At 44.9% G+C, this 24,138-nt stretch overlaps 1 protein-coding gene across 1 annotated transcript in view; it reads right to left on the bottom strand.

The window, feature by feature from the left end:
* LOC140396919 (serine protease HTRA1-like) overlaps positions 1–10,626 on the bottom strand; it is a 35,702-nt gene extending 25,076 nt beyond the window's left edge. Inside the window, exon 1 of the mRNA XM_072485848.1 lies at positions 9,976–10,626. Coding sequence (XP_072341949.1) covers positions 9,976–10,390 — 415 coding nt within the window. The 5' untranslated portion in view covers positions 10,391–10,626. The remainder of the gene's footprint in view (positions 1–9,975) is intronic.
* Between the last annotated feature and the right edge of the window lie 13,512 nt (positions 10,627–24,138).

Raw genomic sequence — 24,138 nt, 5'->3', positions numbered from 1 at the left:
TTTTTTCTTTTCTCACATTGGTATCTAATTTGGAGCATGAGCATTGTATCAGAGAACATGAGTCTGAACTCAGATTTCCTCATAAACCTTGAAGTCCCAATTTTTCATGAGCTATGAAGGGGGGGCATCAATGATGGGCAAAATGGGGTAAGGAAATAAGTCAACTTGTAACGTCTTTTGCACATTTCCTAGCAGTGGCAAAAGTCTTTGAAACATCTTGAGCACAAGAGAATAATCAATGAGAGGAATTAAATGAAGTAGGCCCGGGAGAACAAATGGAAATGAGAGGAGGAAGAAACTTAAATTACAAAGGATTTATGGAAAAAAGGAATTTCGCTCGTGTTCAAGCTTAGACAACTGAAAGTTGTCGAATAGCTCAGGAATTCAGCTGCTTTTTTAAAATGAAGAAATATTGCTTCACTGTTGGCATTCACAAAATGGGAATGGCTGATGGATGAAAAGTAATTTATGCCCTGCTCCAATCACGAAGTCTTAGATTCCTTTTTTAAAAATCTACAGTATAGTAAAGGAAAAGTTACTATTTGTTTTTATGGTTTAGACTCAGATTTGGAGTCTTGCCAAAAATAATCATGACAAGATCTGAAATCCTAACCATGCTGCACAGTAAAGTTTGGACTGATCCGAGGGCTCTGGGTTTGCAATCTCATGTTTGGGTTCATTTTTTTCTAAACAATGAAACAATCGTATCAGCTGTGTCACATTGTTGCTTCTGCAGTTCACCTTAAATATTAACTTGGCTGTGCAGCACTGATGATCAAGTAAGGTTACGCATGCTTAATAACAGAAGACGACAGAGATGGTGGCTGAGCATCATTGAGGAAGTTGTGAGGACTACGTCATCACACAACTGCTCTATACTTACAGGAGTCACCTGTCATGGCACATTTCTCTGGAGTGTAGGTTCTAGTGGGGTGGCAAGGTGGCACTGCTGCCTCACAGCTCTAGGGTCCCGGGTTCAATTACGGCCTCAGATGACTGCAGAGTTTGCACTTTCTCCCCGTGTCTGCGTGGGTTTCTTTCGGGTGCTACGGTTTCCTCCCACAGTCAAAGATGTGCATGGATTGGCCATGCTAAATTGCTCCTTAGTGTGTCCAAAAGGTTAGGTCGGGTTACTGGGTTATGGGGACAGGGAGGAGGCGTGGGCTTGGGTAGAATGCTCTTTCCAAGGGCCGGTGCAGACTCAATGGGCCGAATGGCCTCCTTCTACACTGTAAACTTTATGATTCTTGCTATGTTTTGTTGCACTGTGCAAAAATAAGTTCTCAAAGGGTTAATCAAATGACAATTAACAATGAATTGAACCCAAAGTCATTGTTGTTCCAGTACATTTAATCTCAAGTCCCATTAATATATACCAGCACTGCACAGTTAAGTCTTGGGATTCGATGTTGAATCCAAGAATAATATTCCTTTTGATTTCAGACTCGGATGAAAAATAATCTGTTCAGCTAAAACCTAAATATAAAACTCTTAGATGTACTCTGCCCTATTTGATTCTTAAGCTGCTGAAGTACAACATGAAGTGCTAAAAATCAAAACAGCGACAGAAATTTTACTTAAAAATGTGCTCAACTGGTCTTATGGTGGGAATGAACTTGGAGGCAAGTGGCTATCTGAGTTTTGTTTTTGCCCTGTTAACCTCACGGCTCTAGGAAGTCGGGTCTGCTTCCACAAAGTCCCAAGAGAAACTAGAAAATGCTTTTTTCAGCTTTTGCAGAAGCTTTTAAATCAACTTCCCATCTGTGCTTCAGGGCTTTGTCACCCTCCCATGATACTAGAAATATTAAGGCAGTCGGCAAGAGATTCATTTAACTTCATCAAGTAAACTGTCAAAAATCTTAAATAACTTTGCCAAAACAGAATGTGTGACTTCAAAGCCTGAGACGGAAAACATCATCTTTCACTGGGCAAGTTTATACACTCAGAAAAAATGCTGTGATAGCAGGCTGAGAAGTTAAAAGAAGGTGGAATTTCTGCCAGCGGCCAAGATTTTATCTTCATAAATATAGAGTGCACGCACACAAATGAAACACAGCCTGAGGGGCTCAAGCTTCCAGATCTATTCTCAACTGTGGGACAAACTGACAGAATGTAGTTACCGAAACAAACAAACACATTTTGTGCAAGAGTTTCAGCTTCCTCCATCGCAGCAGCTGTTGCACGGTGCTCGGTTGTTGACCAAAATGTTCTCACTGCTCAAAGATTCAGTCAGAGCTGTGCCATGGTGATGCCATTCTTACAGCAAGATCATGCTATTTGCTGAGGAAAATGCAACTAATTACACTAGAAAATTGTGTAATTCCTCTGCAAATTCTATTTTGACGGCTCCTAATGAAAGCTCATTGATCCCCTCACTCTCTGTTGCCCACTATGAAGTAGCCTATACACTTGTCCACTTAACAGTAGCCTGATTTGAATGCCACAGTTAGGAGAAAGCAGAACGGGACAAGGCCGTAACCCTACAGTTTCTACCTTCATTGGGACAGGATCTAAGCAGAGCTTTAAGTGGTAAGTGACCATTTTTGACCATTTGAACACGCAAACGTGGACAAACAATATCCCACAAGTCCCGCAAGACGTGCTTGTTAGGTGAATTCTGAATTCTTCATCTGTGTACTCGAACAGGCGCGGAGTGTGGTGACTTGGGGCTTTTCACAGTAACTTCACTGCAGTGTTAATGTAAGCCTACTTGTGACAATAATAAAGATTATTAAAATTATTATTATTATGGAAATATCTGCATCAACTGACACACAACCACTTACTTGGCTGACCGAGTTGTCAAGCATTTTCCCAATCTTCATAGGATGGGAAAAATACTCAGCAATTCTCAGCCAGCTGTCATAGCCAGAGTAAAATCTGTTTCTGTTACTGTTCTCCTCAAATAAGACATAGACATGCACCATTCACAACCACAGAAGATAGTTTATGACCAATTAAATATTTCTGAATTGTAGGAAACGTACAGTCGAACAGATCATAGCTGTGTCAGGCACGCTGAGTGATTGCACTGTCGCTGTTGATGATTGTGAATTTTAATCCCAGTCAAGAGGCTTCTTTGAACAAAATAAGTCAAGACTGACACTCAGTGCAGTAAAGAGCAGAAGGTGCTGAGAGATAGTAAACAGTGAACCTGTCTACCCTCTCAGTAGAATGTAAACAATCCCCTGCCAGGGATCTTCCATACTTGTCCTGGCCAATATTCATCCCTCAGTCACAATCATCAAACAAAGAAATTAACTGGCCAGTGTCACCTAGCTGTGGGAGTTTGCTGTGTGCAAATAGCACATCTCCTACTGCACAACAGTAACTACACTTCAAAACGATTTCTCTGGCTGTAAAGCACTTTGGGACATCCTGAAGGGCATTCCATAAATGTACATTTTTTGTTTCACAGCCAGATTCCAGAAACAGCAATGTAATCAAGATCTGTTTTAATGCTGTTTATTGACAAATAAATATTGGTTAGCACCCCTATTTGTTTCTTCAAAATAGTGTTGGGTCCACCTGAGGGAGAGTTTAAAAGTCTCTTCAAAAAGTCAGCACCCCCACCAGTGCAGCACTTCCTCAGTACTGCACTGGAGTACCAGCCTCTCTTCCAGTTTCTGGAGTGGGATTGGAATTCTGGGGCGTCATTCTCCGACCCCCCGCCGGGTCGGAGAATGGCCGTTGGCCGCCGTGAATCCCGCCCCCGCCGAAGTCTCCGCTCCCGGAGATTGGGCGGGGGCGGGAATCCGGCCGCGCCGGTTGGCGGGACCCCCCGCTGGATTCTCCGGCCCGGATGGGCCGAAGTCCCGCCCAGGAATTGCCTGTCCCGCCGACGTAAATCAAACCTGGTATTTACCGGCGGGACCAGGCGGCGTGGGCGGGCTCCGGGGTCCTGGGGGGGGGCGTGGGGCGATCTGGCCCCGGGGGGTGCCCCCACGGTGGCCTGGCCCGCGATCGGGGCCCACCGATCCGCGGGCGGGCCTGTGCCGTGGGGGCACTCTTTCCCTTCCGCCTCCGCTACGGCCTCCACCATGGCGGAGGCGGAAGAGACTCTCCCCACTGCGCATGCGCGGGAAACTGACAGTGGCCGCTGACGCTCCCGCGCATGCGCCGCATTTCCGCGCCAGCTGGCGGGGAAACAAACGCCATTTCTGCCAGCTGGCGGGGCGGAAATCCCTCCGGCGTCGGCCTAGCCCCTCAATGTTGGGGCTCGGCCCCCAAAGATGCGGAGCATTCCGCACCTTTGGGTCGGCGCGATGCCCGTCTGATTGGCGCCGGCTTTGGCGCCAGTCGGCGGACATCCCGCCGTTGGGGGAGAATTTCGCCCCTGAATCCTCTGACTCAGAAGCACACCTGCTCCCAATTGACTCACAGCCTCACCAACAAGTGGTGCTGGTGCAAAAAGGAAAGAGTTACATGGATAATCAGTCTTACTTTATTTCTTGTGACTTTATAGACACATGGCGCTAAGCACTCCTGGCCCATGAGGAAGATGAAACATTAAACATTGGTTCCAGTATACTTTTACTGTTACTTGCACCCAGCCTAAAAAGGTCATTATTGGCTGTGCCATGTGGTCTTGTTGACTCAGTGATCAATTACTCTGCTCATGTTCAGTAGAAATGCCAGGTTTCAAAAACTGCTGACAAAAGGTTCAAAAATATAACTGAGAATCACGTTACATTGTCAACATAAAAAGGCTGCAAGAGGACTTTCACAGCTGATATAAGCCAGACGTGCTGGTCTTGGCAATCAGTTGTTTGAGGTGGCAACATTGCTGGAAAGAATCAGAGGGTGATAGAATGGTCACAGCACTGAAGGAGAACATTCAGCAAAGTGAGCCACTGCCACCTCTTTGCAAGAGCAAATTTAGCAAATCTCACTCACCCACTCTTTCCCATAGCCTCGCAAATGTTCTCCTTTCTGATGCATATCCACATCCCTTTGAAAATCCTAATTGAAACCATCTCTAGCACCTTTCCAAACAGTGCATTCCACAAATCCTAACTATGCAAAGAAGTTTTTCCTCAAGTCACCTTTGACCAATCAGTTCAGCTCTGTCTTCTCTGGTTCTCGGCCCTACTGCCAATGGAACCAGTTTCTCTTCATCTACTTTGTCTAGTCACCTTATGATTTTGAACACCTCTATGAAATCTCTGCAACCTCTCATCTCTAAGGAAAACAACTGCTTAGAAAGAATAAACTCAAACTTAGTTTGAAGAAGTCATGTAACATATTTCTATAACTATAGAACATAGAACATAGAACAATACAGCGCAGTACAGGCCCTTCGGCCCACGATGTTGCACCGAAACAAAAGCCATCTAACCTACACTATGCCATTATCATCCATATGTTTATCCAATAAACTTTTAAATGCCCTCAATGTTGGCGAGTTCACTACTGTAGCAGGTAGGGCATTCCACGGCCTCACTACTCTTTGCGTAAAGAACCTACCTCTGACCTCTGTCCTATATCTATTACCCCTCAGTTTAAAGTTATGTCCCCTCGTGCCAGCCATATCCATCCGCGGGAGAAGGCTCTCACTGTCCACCCTATCCAACCCCCTGATCATTTTGTATGCCTCTATTAAGTCTCCTCTTAACCTTCTTCTCTCCAACGAAAACAACCTCAAGTCCGTCAGCCTTTCCTCATAAGATTTTCCCTCCATACCAGGCAACATCCTGGTAAATCTCCTCTGCACCCGCTCCAAAGCCTCCACGTCCTTCCTATAATGCGGTGACCAGAACTGTACGCAATACTCCAAATGCGGCCGGACCAGAGTTCTGTACAGCTGCAACATGACCTCCCGACTCCGGAACTCAATCCCTCTACCAATAAAGGCCAACACTCCATAGGCCTTCTTCACAACCCTATCAACCTGGGTGGCAACTTTCAGGGATCTATGTACATGGACACCTAGATCCCTCTGCTCAGCCACACTTTCAAGAACTTTACCATTAGCCAAATATTCCGCATTCCTGTTATTTCTTCCAAAGTGAATCACCTCACACTTCTCTACATTAAACTCCATTTGCCACCTCTCAGCCCAGCTCTGCAGCTTATCTATATCCCTCTGTAACCTGCTACATCCTTCCACACTATCGACAACACCACCGACTTTAGTATCATCTGCAAATTTACTCACCCACCCTTCTGTGCCTTCCTCTAGATCATTGATAAAAATGACAAACAGCAACGGCCCCAGAACAGATCCTTGTGGTACTCCACTTGTGACTGTACTCCATTCTGAACATTTCCCATCAACCACCACCCTCTGTCTTCTTTCAGCTAGCCAATTTCTGATCCACATCTCTAAATCACCCTTAATCCCCAGCCTCCGTATTTTTTGCAATAGCCTACCGTGGGGAACCTTATCAAACGCTTTGCTGAAATCCATATACACCACATCAACTGCTCTACCCTCGTCTACCTGTTCGGTCACCTTCTCAAAGAACTCAATAAGGTTTGTGAGGCATGACCTACCCTTCACAAAGCCATGCTGACTATCCCTGATCATATCATTCCTATCTAGATGATTATAAATCTTGTCCCTTATAATCCCCTCCAAGACTTTACCCACTACAGACGTGAGGCTCACCGGTCTATAGTTGCCGGGGTTGTCTCTGCTCCCCTTTTTGAACTATATTAGTATTCACCCTCCAATTTTAAGATTTTAAGTTATGGTTACATATTTTGATCTCCAGACAAAAGCATTTATGAAAAGTGCAACTTTGAAACAATGCCACTGCTGGTTTTGTTGCTCTTCCATTCACGTTTGTGTAAAAACTCAGATTATTCCAGAAATTCAGCTTTTTGGACATTTCGGCCACAACTACTTTATATGGGAGTGAATTTCACAGTTCATCACTCTCTGGGTGAAGAAATTTCTCTTCACCTCAGTCCTAAAAGGCTTATCTACAAACTATGACCCCCCCCCTTAGCTCTGGACTCCTCCCCCCCCCCTCCCCCCATCGTGGCTAGTGGGCATCACTGGCCAGGCCAGAATTTATTGCCTATCCTAATTACCCTTTGAGGTGTGCAGTCTTCTTGAACCACGGCAGTCCATGTGGAAACACTTACAGTGCCAGCAAAGGAACAGTGATATCGTTCCAAGTTCAGATGGTGTGTGACTTGGAGGGGAACTTTCAGGTAGTGGTGTTGTCATGCATCTACCGTACATGTCTTTCCAGATGGCAGAGAACATGGGTTTGGAAGATGGTGTTGAAGGAGTCTTGGTGAATTGCTGCAGTCCATCTTGCAGAGGTAAACACTACTGTCACTATGCAGCAGCAATGGAGGGCCTGAATATTTTAGATGGTGGATGGGATGCCAATCAAGTGGGCTTTTGTCCTGGATGGTGTTGAGCTTCTTGAGTGTTGGAGTTGCACACATCAAAGTAGGCTCTCACGTCGGCAAGCTGAGAGTATTCCATCACACTCCTAACTTGTGCATTATAGATGGTCAGGCTTTGAGGAGTCAGGAAGCAACTTGCTCTCTCCAGAAATCTCACCCTCTGACCTCTTATAGCCACAGTACTTGGTGTAGTTCTGTTTCTGGTCAATGGTAACCTAAGGATGTTGAGAGTGGGGGATTCAGTGATGGTCATACCATTGAATGTCAAGGGGAGATGGTTAGATTCTCTCTTATTGGAAATGGTCACTGACTGGCACTTGTGTGACACCAATGTTACTTGCCACCTAGAAGCCCTAAACTGAATATTGTGCAGGGCTGCAAATGGACATGGACTGCTTCAGCATCTGAGGAGTCATAAATGGGTTTAAACATTGTCCAATCATCAACAAAATTCCCACTTCTGAGCTTATGACAGCAGGAAGGTCATAGATGAAGCAGCTGAAAATGGTTGGCCCGAGGACACGACCCTGGGGGTTTCCTGTAACGAAGCCCTTGAACTCCCCGAAATATTGTTTCAGTTTTGGTTTCCTTATTCAAGGAAGGATGTTCTTGCTATGGAGGTAGTGTGTGAAGGTTTATCAGGCTGATTCCTGGGATGGAGAGGCTGTCATATAAGGAGAGACTAAATTGGTTTGGAATATATTCACTGGCATTTAGAAAAATGAGAGGGGATCTCATAGAAACTTTAAAAATTCTAACAGGATTAGACTGGGTTGATTCAGAAAGAATGTTCACAATGGTGGGGGAGTCCAGAGCTAGGGGTCATAATTTGAGGATAAGCATTTTTGGACAGGTGAGAAATTTCTTCACCCAGAGAGTGGTGAATTTGTGGAAGTAGTTGAGGGCAAAATGTTGTGTAATTTCAAGATGGAATTAGATATAGCTCTTGGAGTGAAAGAGATATGGGGGGAAGGTGCGATCAGGGTATTGAACTTGATGATCAGCCATGATCATAATAAATGGCAGAGCAGGCTCACAGGGCCGAATGGCCTCCTCCTGTTTCTATTTTCTATCTGTTTCTATGTATGTAACTGGGATGATTGACTTCCAACCACCACAGACATTTTTGTTTGTGCAAGGTATGAATTCAACCAGGGAAGAGTTGTCTACTTGATTCCCATTGATTTTAATTTTGCTGGGAACCCTTGATACCACACTCTTGTCAAATATTGCCTTGACGTGAAGGGCAGTCGCTCTCACCTCACCTGTTCAGGTAATCTCATTTGTCCATGTTTAGTTAAGTTGAAAATATGTACTTGTCATAATTACTGCAGGCGAATGGATCTAAATTATCAGGAAGTGTGGGTAATGGAGAATTATTGACATGGGTGGCTTTGCTAAAGGCCAATCATGTTACTTATTCCATGCTGTGTTCTCCTGCTGTGTACAACTACCTTAAAATAAATTATCAGTTGAGGTCTGGCCTATGGAAATTCCACCTTGCACAACACTTTATTTCCCATTGTGGCAATTATAATACAATTGGCACATTCTTCTAATGATGAAATACCTTCAAAACCATCCATGTACAGAGCTACTCCTATTAGTGTTCATGCCTTTTTGTGCGCTCCTCATTGAGAACTGCAACATCCACCAGCTCCATACTAAGTTCCTTTAAGTAGTTAATGATCAGCTCACTTCTGGAATAATATTGTCGTGTATTTTTACTTTGACTGGACGTGTATCCATCAAAAACTTGCTCCCATTTCTACGGAACAGAATCTCCTAGCATGTGGATAGTCCTATCCTGTCAATAAATCTGATTTTATGATTTGTTTCCCATCATCTCCTTGAAAAAACTGTCTTTTTAAAACTAACTTTCCTTTCTCAACATCGTTCTCAGCAGAAAACTTTTGGCATTTACAGGAGACCATAGAATCATAGAATTTACAGGGCAGAAGGAGGCCATTCGGCCCATCGAGTCTGCACCGGCTCTTTGAAAGAGCACCCTACCCAAGCCCACACCTCCACCCTATCCCCATAACCCAGTAACCGTACCCAACACTAAGGGAAATTTTGGACGCTAAGGGCAATTTAGCATGGCCAATCCACCTAACCTGCACATCTTTGGACTGTGGGAGGAAACCGGAGCACCCGGAGGAAACCCACGCACACACGAGGAGAACGTGCAGACTCCGCACAGACAGTGAACCAAGCCGGGAATCGAACCTGGGACCCTGGACCTGTGAAGCAACTGTGCTAACCACCATGCTACCGTGACAATTATTCACATAAGAAACAATGAAAATTTATAATTGCAAATAACTGACTGCTGTTCTTTTTTGGCACTGATAGAACTGGTACTCCGACAATTATGTCAGTGAGTTGTTAAATGATGATTGAAAAAGGCTTTTATTTTTGATATATGAATGTATAAATGAAGCGGCAGTGAATCGGGCTGGGTTGATGAGGCAATGTCCAAACCCCAAGCTGAGGAAGCTGGGTTGTAAACGGACTGGTAGCCCCATACTGTATGATCTCTTGTGCAGTTGCTCCCTCATGAACTCGCTGTCCATTTGTATCGCAGTGGTGTATCGTATTCCTACATACCTGCATCACAAGCTCCCTTCTGGATCAGGATTACAGGAAGCGCGTTTGAGGACTGATGCCTGCGGCTCAAAGCCTTCAGGTTGCAGATGTTCTTGTAAGTTTGCCCATCACTCCCACACACTTGATCGCTGTGCATGCAGCCGCAGATGCCCTTCTTGCGTTTGCCAGCGGAGTAGATGCACTGGAAGCCGTCTGCACAGACACCATGCATGTCATCCCGGCCCCCGCAGCTTTCACCCTCAGCCGCGGCGCATAAAGTGCAGCAACCACAAGAGTCCTTCACCTGGCCCTCAGAGCAATTCACCGGCGTCGGGGGGCACCTGGATGTCTCGCAGACCTCGGGGCAAACGTGTCTCACCACCCGGCCGTTCACTGCGACGAGGCAGAAGCTTAATAGCAGCCCAGCGTTCAACATGGTCCAAGAATACGAGGAAAGCTTGTTTTCAGCCTGCAATAATGTTTTAAACCCCACAGGAACTGGGGGCGAATGCAACAGTGTCGTTACTTCTCTCCCAGCGGGTCGGTGCACTGCACAGAGCTTGCAGGAGCAATGAAACGCAGTCCTTTACAGGACTGGAATGAGCGCTGGGCTGAATGCTTTATTTCTCCGGATGGAACAGCTCAACACTGCCACTTCTCAGGTTTCTCCTGGCTTATGGATGTAGTTTGTAGTCTGTTGCTGTGGGAAAGTAGGGCAAGGACCAAAGCCAATGAAATCTGTGCCAAAATCCCCTCCACCAAGCCCATTGGATGTTTCCCATTAAATTGCATTCTTTGCAAAAAGATTTAACCCTTGCAAGCAGCCCACTTGAGATCAGTTCTGAACAAGAACCGTTTTCAAATTAACCCTTTAGACTATTTATGCGAACGTCTTTTTAGGAAGCCGTGCACCTTGAACGATTATTTTACAACCAGCATCAAAGAAAAGAAGCTTGCATATTTCTCATGCGAGGCTTATCTCCTCAAACGGTTGTGGGGAGGACAATAGATCTTGGATCAGCTTTTCTGTTCGAAAATACATGTCATGTTCTCAATCTGCCTTCCAAAAATAAGATGTCGTAAAGTACTGTGCAGAATGTCAGCTCCGTTCAGTTGGCAGCCCTCTCAACTCTGAACCAAAAGGCTTCAGCCCCAGGACCGAAGCCCACAGCTCAGGCTGACAGAGAAGAGCGTGATGCATTGCCGGAGATGGCACTTTTCGCCTGAAGTGTTCAAGGCGATGGATGCAAACAGGATGGACGGCAGGCTCTGTGTAGAGGCAGAAAATGCTTATGGTTCCCTGATCATTTTTGTTTTGCCCCAGCCAATGTCAGTAGATCCACAGTATCTGCTCATTCGCTGCTTGTGGGATCTTCCTGTGCGTATTTTTCGACCAGACAACAGGAGTTGTTTGTGAAACACTGGAACCTTGTGAGGTCAAGAAACACGCTATGTTAACACTGACCCGAGGGAAGTTAAGGACAGTATTAGATTAACACCAAAGCTTCAAAATGTTTTTCCAAAGATTTATTCATTCATGGATTGGATTTGTTTATTGTCACGTGAAAAGTATTTTTCTGCATGCAGCTCAAACAGATCATTTAGTACATGAAAAGAAAATGCGTAATAGGGCAACACAAAGTACACAATGTAAATATATAGACACCAGCATCGGGTAAAGCATACAGGAGTGTCGTGTTAATCAGTTCAGTCCATAAGAGGGTCGTTTAGGAGTCTGGTAACAGCGGGGAAGAAGCTGGTTTTGAATCTGTTTGTGCGTGTTCTCAGACTTTTGTATCTCCTGTCTGATAGAGGAAGTTGGAAGAGTGAGTAAGCCGGGTGGGAGGGCCCTTTGATTATGCCCGCTTTCCCAAGGCAGTGGGAAGTGCAAATAGAGTAAATGGATGGGAGACCGGTTTGTGTGATGGACTGGGCTGCGTTCACAAATTTGAAGTTTCTTGCGGTCTTGGGCCGAGCAGGTGCCATGCCAGGCTGTGGTGCAACCAGATAGGATGCTTTCTATGGTGCATCTGTAAAAGTTGGTAAGAGTCAGTGTGGGCATGCCAAATTTCCTGGGGAAGTATTGGCGTTGTTGTGCTTTCTTGGTCATAGAGTCGACGTGGGTGGACCAGGACAGATTTATGGTGATGTACACACTGAGGAATTTGAAGCTGTCAACCATCTCAATGTGCGTGTCACTGACAAGGCCTGTATTTGTTGCCCAAACGTAATTGTCCTTTAGAAGGTCATGGTGAGCTGCCTTCTTGAATCACTGCAATTCATGTGGTGTAAGTATACCCACAGGGCTGGGGTTCGGGAAGGAGATCCAGGATTTTGACCCAGCGACACTGAAGGAATGCTGATGATACTTCTAAGTCGGGATGGTGTGTTGCAGAGAACAGCAAATAAGCTTCAGGATTTATAAACCAACAAAAGACAGCTAAAAAGTTGATGAAAAGGAAAAGCATAGAATACGAAAGTAAACCAACCTGGAATATAAAAACAGATTGTAAAAGCTTTTGGAAGTATGTCGAAGGAGAGTAGCTAAAATAAATATTAGTCATTTCGAAGAAGGAGAAGTTCGCATGAGGAAATGCCAGTGATGTGGAACAAATATTTTGGTTTATCTTCACAGCGGAAGACACATGTTACATACTAGAAATAGAGGATAGCCGGGGCGCGATTTAAGATGAAGGTAAGGTCAGCAGAGAAAAACGATTGGTGAAAGAGCCTAAAATCTGATGAATCTGCAGGAGGTGATGGCCTACATCCTCGGGTTCTGAAAGAGATACTTGCAGAGATAGTAGATGCACTGGTTATTATTTTCCAAAATTCCCTCGATTCTGGAACAGTCCCAGCTGATTGGAAGTTAGCAAATATAGTTCTTCACCACTGGAAAGGAGAGAAAGAAAACAGGAAATCATAGACCTGACATCGGTTGGTGGCAAAATGCTGGAATCTATTATTGAGGAAATCTTAACAAAGCAGCGAGAAAGTCAAAGTAAATAATCAAACAAAGTCAACGTGGTTTTACTGAAGAGAAATCGTGTTTACACATTGATTAAATGGTTTGAAGATGTAGCATAAGGTGGCAACAAAAGGTTTATACTCCAGATAAAGGCTCATGGAGCTCGGGGTAATATATTAGCATGGACAGAGACTAATTAATGGACAAAAAGCAAAGAGTACACATAATGGAGCATTTTTAGGTTAGCAGGCTGTAACTGGTGGAGTGTCACAATGAAAAATGAAATGAAAATTGCTTATTGTCACAGGTAGGCTTCAAATTAAGTTACTGTGAAAAGCCCCTAGTCGCCACATTCCGGCGCCTGTTCGGGGAGGCTGTTACGGGAATCGAACCGTGCTGCTGGCCTGCCTTGGTCTGCTTTCAAAGCCAGCGATTTAGCCCTGTGCTAAACAGCCCCTTAGGGTTAGTGTTTGGGTCTCAGCTATTTACAAGCTATATTACTTAATTACAAAGTGACCAAGAATAATGCATCGAAGTTTGCTGATGCAAAGCTTGGTGCTATATTGGCTGTGAGAAGACACAAAGAGGCTACAAAGAGATATAGGGTGGAATCTTACCAAAAAATGGCAACGTGCCAGTCCCGATGAGAAATAGAGTGAAAATCAATGGAATTCTGAGCCTCTGAAAGTATTTTTTTCCCCTTTGTGAATCACGCGGGGAAACTCTTGGCAGCCTCCCACGAATTCGCTTGCCCCAGAAAAAAATTAATCACTGGGGAGCTCCATTTAAACGACTCACCAGCACATTTCTCCTGACTATTCAACTTCTCCCTCCCCCACCCACCGTCAACCTCTTGCATTAGGTGACAGGATGGGTGGCTCCCATGTCTGCAGCCTCACGGGGCACCTCAAAGGCCCCGTCATGACCTGTAACAGGGTGAGTGATAATAGCCTTCACCACGCAGTCTTGCATTGGGATTCACATCCTGTGTAATGTAAACTCTTGTCTGAGCAATGAGGCTCAATGCTTGGAACTGCAAACATTTTGGTTGAACCAAATAAACTAAATTAAATAAACTGACAGACAAAATAAAAGGGGTAGCCCCTTAAAGGAATACTGTCTTAAACAAAAAAAAAATCACAAATGAAACTTAAAATTTCAAACTAAAATGTGATTAAAAGGGTCAATAAAGCACCCCAGTCCTTGCGTAGCCCAGCGGGCACGGAAGGCCTAAATGGTACCCGCGGATACCACATGGACCCTCTCCAGGAACACCTAGCCATGAATGTGGCCATGGTAGAGGGGCATATAGTGGGCTCAGATGACCCTCGTTCGCCCGCTGCCTGGACCTGTTTATGTCAAATTTGGCCAGGCCCAGAAGCAGGTTTACGAGGTTGCTTAGAACTCAAGTCAGTGGCAGAAAACTTTAGCTGTGCATATTTAATTGGCACAATTGACTTTTCACTGAAGCGTGAAATTGCATGTCAAGCTAATGACTGCTTCTTGTGACAGACGAGTACAGATAATTAGTGTAAAGCCTACAATTAGCATGATAAGCACATCTAGAGGGCGCTCTCATTCTCCCATGTCACAGCCCTATGCACTTATTCCTGAGAGACAAACGTCCAAGACAAGTGGAATTGTTATTCAATAGAGCTTAACCCCTTGATCCTCAGAGTTCTGCCTCTGTGTGGGTTTCTACTCATAGTCGGTTGTGCTTTTCCAAGTGAGAGGGTCTTCATTCATCATGAGGCAGGGATGCAAACCATTCCTGAGAACCCCACTCTCCCTTATAGCCTGGCCTCTCATTGGACACCACCCAGGAACCTTACAGTCACCCCAGTACTGATATCAGTATTCACCTCCTCGCATCCACTTTCCAGCTATCACTGTGGGTGGGTACTCCCTCAGTGGTGATTTGGCCACAACCCCAGCAAGACCTGCCTATACAATGGGGGAAACTATGAGCTCAAATTCTATGCTTGTGATAACCTCGGCGTGGGCTTGAAAACCGGAGACAATCGAAAAACGCGATTCTCCCACCTCTCCCAGCTCTTCCTCCCACTTTGCTTTGATCCCTTCCAGTGGTGCCTTGTCCTCTTCCAAAATAGCTCCGTACACCGCTGACACTGCCCCCTTCTCCAGTCCCCTTGTCGTCAACACCTCCTCCAGCAATGTGGAGGCCGGTTCCTTTGGGGAGCTCTGTATCTCCTTCCTGGCAAAATCCCGAACCTGCATGGACCTAAACACTTCTCCCTGCTCTCACCCATACTTCGCTTCCAGCTCCCTCAATCCTGCAAACCGACTCCGAAGAAACAAATCTTTTAGCGTCTTAATCCCCCTCTCTTCCCATTTCTGAAAACTTCCATCCCACCTCCCTGGCTCAAATCTGTGGTTCCCCCAAATCGGCATTTCCCTTGACCCTACCACCAACCCGAAGTGTTGGCGAAACTGCCTCCAGATTTTCAATGAAGCTATTATTACCGGACTCCCTGGTGCCTTCAACCCCGACCCCCTGCACAAACTCTCCTCCATTCTGACCCACTGAGAATCAACCCCTCTGACCCAGCTCCGCACCTTCTCCACATTCGCCGCCCAGTAGTAGTACAACAGGTTCGGGAGACCCAAACCCCCTGCCCGCCTTCCACTCTGTAGCACCTTTCTCACTCTGGCCACCTTCCCTCCCCATATGAATGAGGTAATCCTTCCATCAATCTCCCTGAAAAAAGACTTTAGCAGGAAAATCGGTAGGCATTGAAAAATAAACAGGAATCGTGGCAGCACATTCATTTTAACCGCCTGTACCCGACCCGCCAGTGACAGAGGAAGGCCGTCCCACCTTGCCAGATTGGCTTTCACTCTCACCATATCCTCTGACCGTCCTCATCGCTATCCACAATTCCGCCAACCTTTGTGTCGTCCGCAAATATATAAGAGTTGACTGGGTTCTTGGAATATTCTGCCCTCCTGGATGGATGAATGCAGTGGAACAAAGCTGAAGAAGCTTGCCAACATCCACCACTTAATCAGCATACTTCCCCCCAGATTCATTATCCATCTCCTCCACCACTGCTGTACTGTGGCTGTAAGTGTTACACTCACTTACAATAACTCTGATGTGGAGATGCCGGCGTTGGACTGGGGTGAGCACAGTAAGAAGTCTTACAACACCAGGTTAAAGTCCAACAGGTTTGTTTCGATGTCACTAACTTTCGGAGTGCTGCTCCTTCCTCAGGTGAATGAAGAGGTATGTTCCAGAAACACATATATAGACAGATTCAACGATGCCAGACAATGCTTGGAATGCGAGCATTAGCAGGTAATTAAATCTTCACAGATCCAGAGATGGGGTAACCCCAGGTTAAAGAGGTGTGAATTGTGTCAAGCCAGGACAGTTGGTAGGATTTTGCAGGCCAGATGGTGGGGGATGAATGTAATGCGACATGAATCCCAGGTCCCGGTTGAGGCCGCACTCATGTGTGTGGAACTTGGCTATAAGCTTCTGCTCGGCGATTCTGCGTTGTCGCACGTCCTGAAGGCCGCCTTAGAGAACGCTTAGCCGGAGATCAGAGGCTGAATGCCCTTGACTGCTGAAGTGTTCCCCGACTGGAAGGGAACATTCCTGCCTGGTGATTATCGTGCGATGTCCGTTCATTCGTTGTCGCAGCATCTGCATGGTCTCGCCAATGTACCAGCCTTCGGGATATCCTTTCCTGCATCGTATGAGGTAAATAACTCGCTACATTTCGCTGTACTGAAATTACTAAACAGCTGCAATATACCACCATCTACCCCTCACAGACGAGCCAGGGACAGATTTGTATATATTTTTAAAAAGATTTATTTGACCTCTTAACTTTATGACCTGTGTCTGTGCGTTGTGTCTTTATTATTTTTCTTCATGTGTTGGAACAAAATAAACTTACTTTTTCTTTGACTCAAGAAAGTTTGGTTAAATTGGTTCCTTCTAAAAAGTAAATACATTTGGACTGGGAATAGGTATCCACGGGGAAAGGATTTTAAACAACCCCATGTTGCAATCCAACTGAGGAGGATGGTGAAAAGGAGAGCCAGCTTATTCCTCCTCACCCGGTCGTAACAGTGAGACGACTACAGCTTAAGGGCAAGAGCAGCCAGGACTTGAACACCACAACCTCTAGGTTCTCCTCCTTAGATTATCCTGACTTGGAAATAAATTTATTACTGTTTCTCTATGGTCACAAAGTCAAAGTCATAGAATTCCCTACCGAACGCTTCTGCCGGAGGATCATCACTGCAGAAACTGTAGGTAAGGCCCGCTACCACCTTCTCAGGGCAGACATGGATGAGTAGCAAATGGAGTTTTGCCAGTGTCGTTGGCAAAACCTGTGAACAAATAATTTGCATTGTTCATTTGGATGTCAGATGGCTGCTTTAATTTTGAAATAATTAATGATGAATAGAAATTCAAACTGATGGTCTGGCTCTGACTGAAAGCGTTGGTTAACTTCCAGAAATTGCTGGTCACTCGGAGTCACTTTTCCCTTGTTCGGTAGATGTTGCCAGATTCCAGCTGGGACATTCACTGGACACCGCAAGGGAAACAAGAAATTTTTGACTTGAATGAAGGGAAAACCTGACACCATCTGGTATTTTTTGTTTCAATCAGACTTCCTGCTGCCATCAATGAGGCTTCATTATCGCCAGTCATGAAAATATATGCTGACCAGATTACTCCAGCCTGCTGACAATGAAAAAGAGGTACACTGGCAAGCTGCACGCAACAGAATAAACAGTACGTGAGAAAAAAACATGACAAATCTAAAGATTCAAGTATTTGTGCAACAAACATAGTATGAATCACACGCATTTGGTTTAAGCACGGTTAGTCATGCTAATCATCATGGCATCCCTATTATTTGGTTTCAACAGTTAGTTTCCGGTGTCTGTAGGCTATTTGAGTAATTAATTACATAAGGAAAGCTAAATGAAGTGCCCGAGAGGAAATTCCAAAGTTATTTGAGATGGCAGTTCCCTCGATTGGTAAGTTATCATGACCAAAGTTTAAAGTCATAAATAATTAAGTCCACATCATTTAAACATTATATTCCACTGAGAAACTGTTGACTATGCAGCATCCTAACCACATTTAAAAAAAAGACAAAATTAAAATCAGAAACATTTTGGGCGGGATTCAAAGGGTCAAGAGAAGAGTCCATTTTTGAGCGCATTTAGCGGGATGTGCATTGTGCTACTTAACGAGACTTAGCCATTTTCTTTGGCCTTGGCAAGGAACGCCCCACCGAGGCTGCACTTACCTAATTTCCTGCACTGACGAGCTCAGCTCGCCAGTGCAGGAAGAGAGATCGCAGAATGGGGTGCTATTTTTAAAGGTAACTTGATCTTTCAACCAGCTTTGTTGCCCCACCACGGCCTCCAAACCCCCCCACTGCACCCAACTTACCTGTTATGGGGTCCTTAAGCCCCCCCCCTTTAACTCACCTCTTAAGAGCAAGGCAGTCCTGGCGCAGATATATTTAAATGAGCCTCATATCTCATTCAAATATGTTAAACTTGATTTTGGCCAGCGAGGGTGAGATCCAGATCGCAACATCTCGTGAGATCACGTGAAGCCTCGTGAGGCGTTTCGAGCATCACAAATCTCATTAGGGGCCTCGTGAGATTCAACGGGCTCGTCGTGTCAGCAAGTCAGTTGCAACAAGGCCATTAAATCACACCCCTTGTCTTTCCTCCCATTTTGGCCTGGGTCCCATATCTTCATTGGTAAAATTTTCCATGGCACTTTTCAACAGAAGATTGGAATTCTCCTGCTGTCCTGGTCAACAATAACTGGTGACCTTCAACCAATACTACTGAAATGTAGATTTCATGATCATTTATCTAATTGCTTTTATTCGCAAGGCTCCTTTTCCAGAATGTGGCCAAATTGATTGCTAACATTACACCAGTAACTATCGCTGAAAGGCACCTCATTAACTGGGAAACTCTTTGCAATTCCATGAGGGATCATATCAATTCAAGTTATTCCTTTATCCGAATGAAAATATTGAATCTAGTTTCAATTTTTTGAATATTCACTTAGCATTGAAATGTTACGAGTTCTCAAAGTTCAAAAACTATTTCAATAGTCCTTAAAATACAGATGCAATGTAGGGATGTGTGGTTATTGTATAGTGATCCTTTCTTACCCCCCAGCTGTTTGTGTATTCCAATACAGTGAAATGTATGAGAATTGATGATTGTTTTCCCTTTGGGAATTTTTATATCAAAGCTTATCTCAAAACTGGTTTAGCACAGTGGGCTAAACAGCTGGCTTGTAATGCAAAACAAGGCCAGCAGCGTGGGTTCAATTCCTGTACCGGCCTCCCCCAACAGGTGCCGGAATGTGGCAACTAGGGGCTTTTCACAGTAACTTCATTGAAGCCTACTTGTGACAATAAGCAATTATTATTATTAATATCAAAGCTTCTCTCAGGAATTTAATTGAACGAAAGACCTGTATTTATAAAACGTTTTTCAGAACCTCCAGATGTCTCAAGTGCTTTACAGCCAATTAAGAACTTTTGATGTGTAGCCATTGTTCTTGTAAGGGACACAGCAGCCAATTTGCACACACTGCCTCAAAACAGCAATCTGATAATGAAATGAAATATTTTTTTTGTGGTGTTGATTGAGGGACACCAGAAATAGCTTCGCTGTCCTCTTTTGAAAAAGAGACATGGGATATTCTGCAATCAACCACCCGAGCAGGCAAATGGACCTCGGTTAACGTTTAAGGTAAAGAAGGATGGCACCTTCATCAATATAACATTCCCTCATTGTTACACTATGATGGAACTTGAGCCTGGAATTTTACTGATTTTGGCTGAGTGATAATATTGACCAGGATACCTGGGAGAACTCCTCCGTTCTTTTACCCAACTGGTGCTGTAGGACCTTTTAACGTCACCCGAGAGAATAGGTGTGGGCCACAGTTTTATGCTTCATCCAAGCAGTAGCAATTCCAACAGTACTGGCGCTGCACCAGGACTGATTCAGCGACTGTTGAGGGGCTAGCACTAGCATCACGTGGAACACAATCGATTCCAATGAGAAACGTTGCTGGATTCGCCGGATTCGCGATCGACGCACATGAGGCTGACAAGTTGCAGTCGCATATACACACTTCATTCCCCACACACACTCATCCCAGCCAACAAGATGGCACTGGTTGCACTGGAGCGCATCCACCCTGCTGATGGGTCGCCTAGGGCAGAGGGACCTAGGGGGGTGCCTTGGAAGGACATCCATACGACCTGTGGCCCTAAGTTCACAGTGGCCAGTCAGCTGCATGTGCAGCTGCATGTCTGCCTCGCAGGCTGTGGCAATGGTGTTCCATGCCCGTTCACTCCGACCCCACAGCCCACCTCCTGGGCACACCCCGCTACTACCCCCGACCAGCGGCACAACTGGCAGCAAACTGGCGATGTTGGACACTTTCCGTACCCCCTCTCTCTCCCTCATCAGTCACAACGCCAATTTCACGATTTTTAAAACCACAAGTGATCTGTGCCATCGGGAATTCGGCACATCAGAGGCAGAGAATCGCGGAGGCCCCGGAGGTACTGGCTCAGTCCCGCTAATGAAATGCAAACGGAGTTTACTGTACATGCGCCTGGAACGCATTGGTGCCGCTGTCGAGGCGATTAATAATTGTGGTTTGGCATCAAATCGATATCCGGCTCGATTTTGGCGCCAGAACTGATTGGCCGCCAAATCGTGTTTCTCGATTTTGGCGTTGGCCGACAGTGAATCCCGCCCAGGGTCTATGAAAGGGCCAATCGTACATGATCTGGATTGCCTTATAGGAACAAATGAGGTTTTCTCATTCTGCAGCTTGTACTGTTTCAACATTAAAAATACGTCTTTGATGTTTTAAATTTGGAAACATTTTCACTCATTAACGGAGTACTGAAAAATTGGCAAGTTTGTACTGAAATTATATATGGAAATGGAGTTTGATCTTACTCGAGTTTATATGACTACATTGTGCATGTAGTCACTAATGTGCACCTCTTCCATTATTAAAAAAAAGAGCGTAATACTATGATGGACAATAAAGTAATGGCAGACTTCTTCATTGAGGGCTTGGTGTCTATTTTCACAGTGGAGGCCAAGGTAAAATGTGGTATTGGAGAAATCGATGGGCCTTAGAATAGATATAGATCTTCAGAACATAATGGTTAGAATATGAAAAGCAGGTGGGGAAATTGCATATGTCATTCCATCGTTTTAAGAAAGGAGGCAGAAAAACCAGGAATCTGCATGTCCATCGGGTTAATATCAGTGAATGGGGCCTCCTGGGTTCTGTCATCAGGAATAGAATAACTGAGCACTTGAATGATCTTCAATGAACACTTGATCAAAGAGGGTCAGGATGTATTTGTGAAGGGTAGGTCATGCCCAACCAATCTTGTTGAGTTTTTTTGAAAAGGGCAGAAACATGGTGGATAGCAGCCTGACTAGTACGAACATCCTTGAGGATTCTGCACAAGAGATTATTAGCAAGAATAAAAACATTGAAGGTAACCTTGCAAGGTGGGGTAGTTTGGCCAATGTTTCAAATTTAAAATTCTCATTCTTGTGTTGAAATCTTTTTATGGCCGCACTTCTCTGATTCATGGCCTCTTGAATTTCCACAATTTCCATTGCTCACTCCTTCATGGTCGTGTTTAAGCTGCCACAGTCTGAAGCTCTGGAATTTCCTCCCTGAACTCTCCCAACTCTTTAGCTCTATCTTCTCCTTTCATAATCTCCTTAAAAACGTCTCTTTAAGCTTTTAGTCACCAGTCCTAATGTCTTGTTATGTGACTCGAATTTTATTTGCTCCTGTGAAGCATCTTAAAACTTTAAAGGTACTATATAACTGCAAGCAGTTGTCATTGGCAATTGATTGAGTGCAAAGAAGCAGACAGGGGTGAAAGGAATACAGTCTAATTGGTGGGATGGGACGGGATTCTTTATCGCCTGACGCCAAAATCAGGAATGGTGATCGGGCTGTGAATAGCTTGCGACACCAAAATATCTCTCTCTCTCTCTCCTGCTTGCTGAAGGGAAATAATTGGTGTGTTGGTCTGAAAGTGTGAGTGCCCGGCACATGCTTTGCCGTGAACCTGAAATAATGCCAGAAAAAAAATCAAGAAAGAAAAAGTATCAAACCAAAAAAACTTTAGAAAGCCACAAACTGAAAATCATCCCAGTGCATCTAAGATCTTTATCCTTTTTTTAATCAATATTTTCTGTCCCTTCCACCACTCTTTCCTCTCAACCAAGGACCTTGGGTATTTTAAATAAAATCTTGTTTCAACTATGTTGCAACTCCAGGTCAAGTGGGGCTGGAATTGACACGCACTAGCCCAGGATGTCGTGACATACTCTTCTCATCCTGAATTCCACATATTGGATTGGATTGGATTCGGATTTGTTTATTGTCACGTGTACCGAGGTACAGTGAAAAGTATTTTTCTGCGAGCAGCTCAACGGATCATTAAGTACATGAGAAGAAAAGGGAATAAAAGAAAATACATAATAGGGCAACACAACATATACAATGTAACTACATAAGCACTGGCATCGGATGAAGCATACAGGGTGTAGTGTTAATGAAATCAGTCCATAAGAGGGTCATTTAGGAGTCTGGTGACAGTGGGGAAAAAGCTGTTTTTGAGTCTGTTCGTGCGTGTTCTCAGACTTCTGTATCTCCTGCCCGATGGAAGAAGTTGGAAGAGTGGAGTATATATCTTCCGTTATTAGATTGTTCGCAGCTGAGTCGTTTTCCTCCAAGGTATCTGCTACTGCAATCTCACTTTTCATCTCTACATACGCCATCTCAGAGCTTTCGCACGACTCGATGTCCAGTGCAGGCTGGGCGTCCCTTGTGATCACATCATCAGGTTAGCACTTCATAGGCTCCCTCACTGCGTTTGCCATCTCTCCCGCGAAACAACCTGACTAACGTTTCAGAACCGTCCTCCTCCGGCTCATCCTCCAAACCTTTACTTTCTTCATCATATTCATGGTTTTCGTAAATATCATCATCGCACTTATCATCGGAGTCAGCATCATCTGCAAAGACTTCTCCTGTAAGTACGACATTGCACAGGGAATTATGTGTTCACGCAGGAGGCGACTGACTTCAAAGTCAGCAGCGAGTCTTGTTGCAGAACTTTTATTTAACATTCCATGCTGTGGAGCTTCAGGCAAACTGAAGAAATGAAAGAATGAGTCATTTGGTGCAGTTTTCATAACTGTTTTGCGAGTGCTCCGACCGTTATGCTTCAGCTTTGTTTTAATGGTTTTCAATGTGACATTTTTTCCTTTCTTCCAGTCGATCTGGCACCCTATGCACCACATAATTTCTGGTTCGTCACAGAATCAGAATTCATGCTCGTCAGGCCGCGATTCCAGGTGGTAGGTATGCTTTTGTAATTACCTCAGTAGTAAAATACTCATTTGGCTCAAACTGAAGACTCCAGAATGAAGCACATTGGCACATTTAACATTCACATCTTGTAGATGCTTTAATATAGGCTCAACATGCTCCTGTATCATACCACTGAGTTTCTACTCCTTCTTCAAGACTGTTAACCAGAAATCTAGAATTCGGGACTTCCGGGTGCGGCGATGACCAGCTGAGTCGCACGTTTCGGCAGCTCCCGGTGAAACGGACTTTTGGGCTCTTGATAGGAGCCCCAACGGCAATTTTGACGGCTAAAAACACTGCGGTAAACCAGAAGGGAATCCCCCCTGGATACGGATGAAAAAAGGAGGAGAAAGTGGCCGGATCGCAGTGGATCATTTAGAACAGCGGCAAGGAAGGCAAGCAAAAACCAAGATGGCGTCGGAAGGTGGCAGTTTAACATGGGGCCCTGAACAACAAGAGTTCTTGAAATGCTGTGTGGAAGAGCTCAAAAAGGAAATGAAGAAAGAGCTGTTGGCCCCGATACTACAGGCGATTGAAGGGCTAAAGGAGGAACAAAAGACCCAGGAGCGGGAGCTTCGGGTCGTGAAGGCAAAGGCAGCCGAGAATGAGGACGACATACAGGGCCTGGTGGTGAAGACGGAGATGCATGAGGCATATCAGAAACGATGTGTGGAAAGGTTGGAGGCACTGGAGAACAATGCAAGGAGGAACAACCTGAGGATTCTTGGTCTTCCTGAAGGTGTGGAGGGAGCGG

Source organism: Scyliorhinus torazame, chromosome 20 (genome assembly GCF_047496885.1).
Source record: "Scyliorhinus torazame isolate Kashiwa2021f chromosome 20, sScyTor2.1, whole genome shotgun sequence".
Taxonomy (NCBI): Eukaryota; Metazoa; Chordata; class Chondrichthyes; order Carcharhiniformes; family Scyliorhinidae; genus Scyliorhinus; species Scyliorhinus torazame.
Note: the sequence above shows the minus strand (reverse complement) of the source record. Positions and strands in the feature narration are given on the sequence as shown.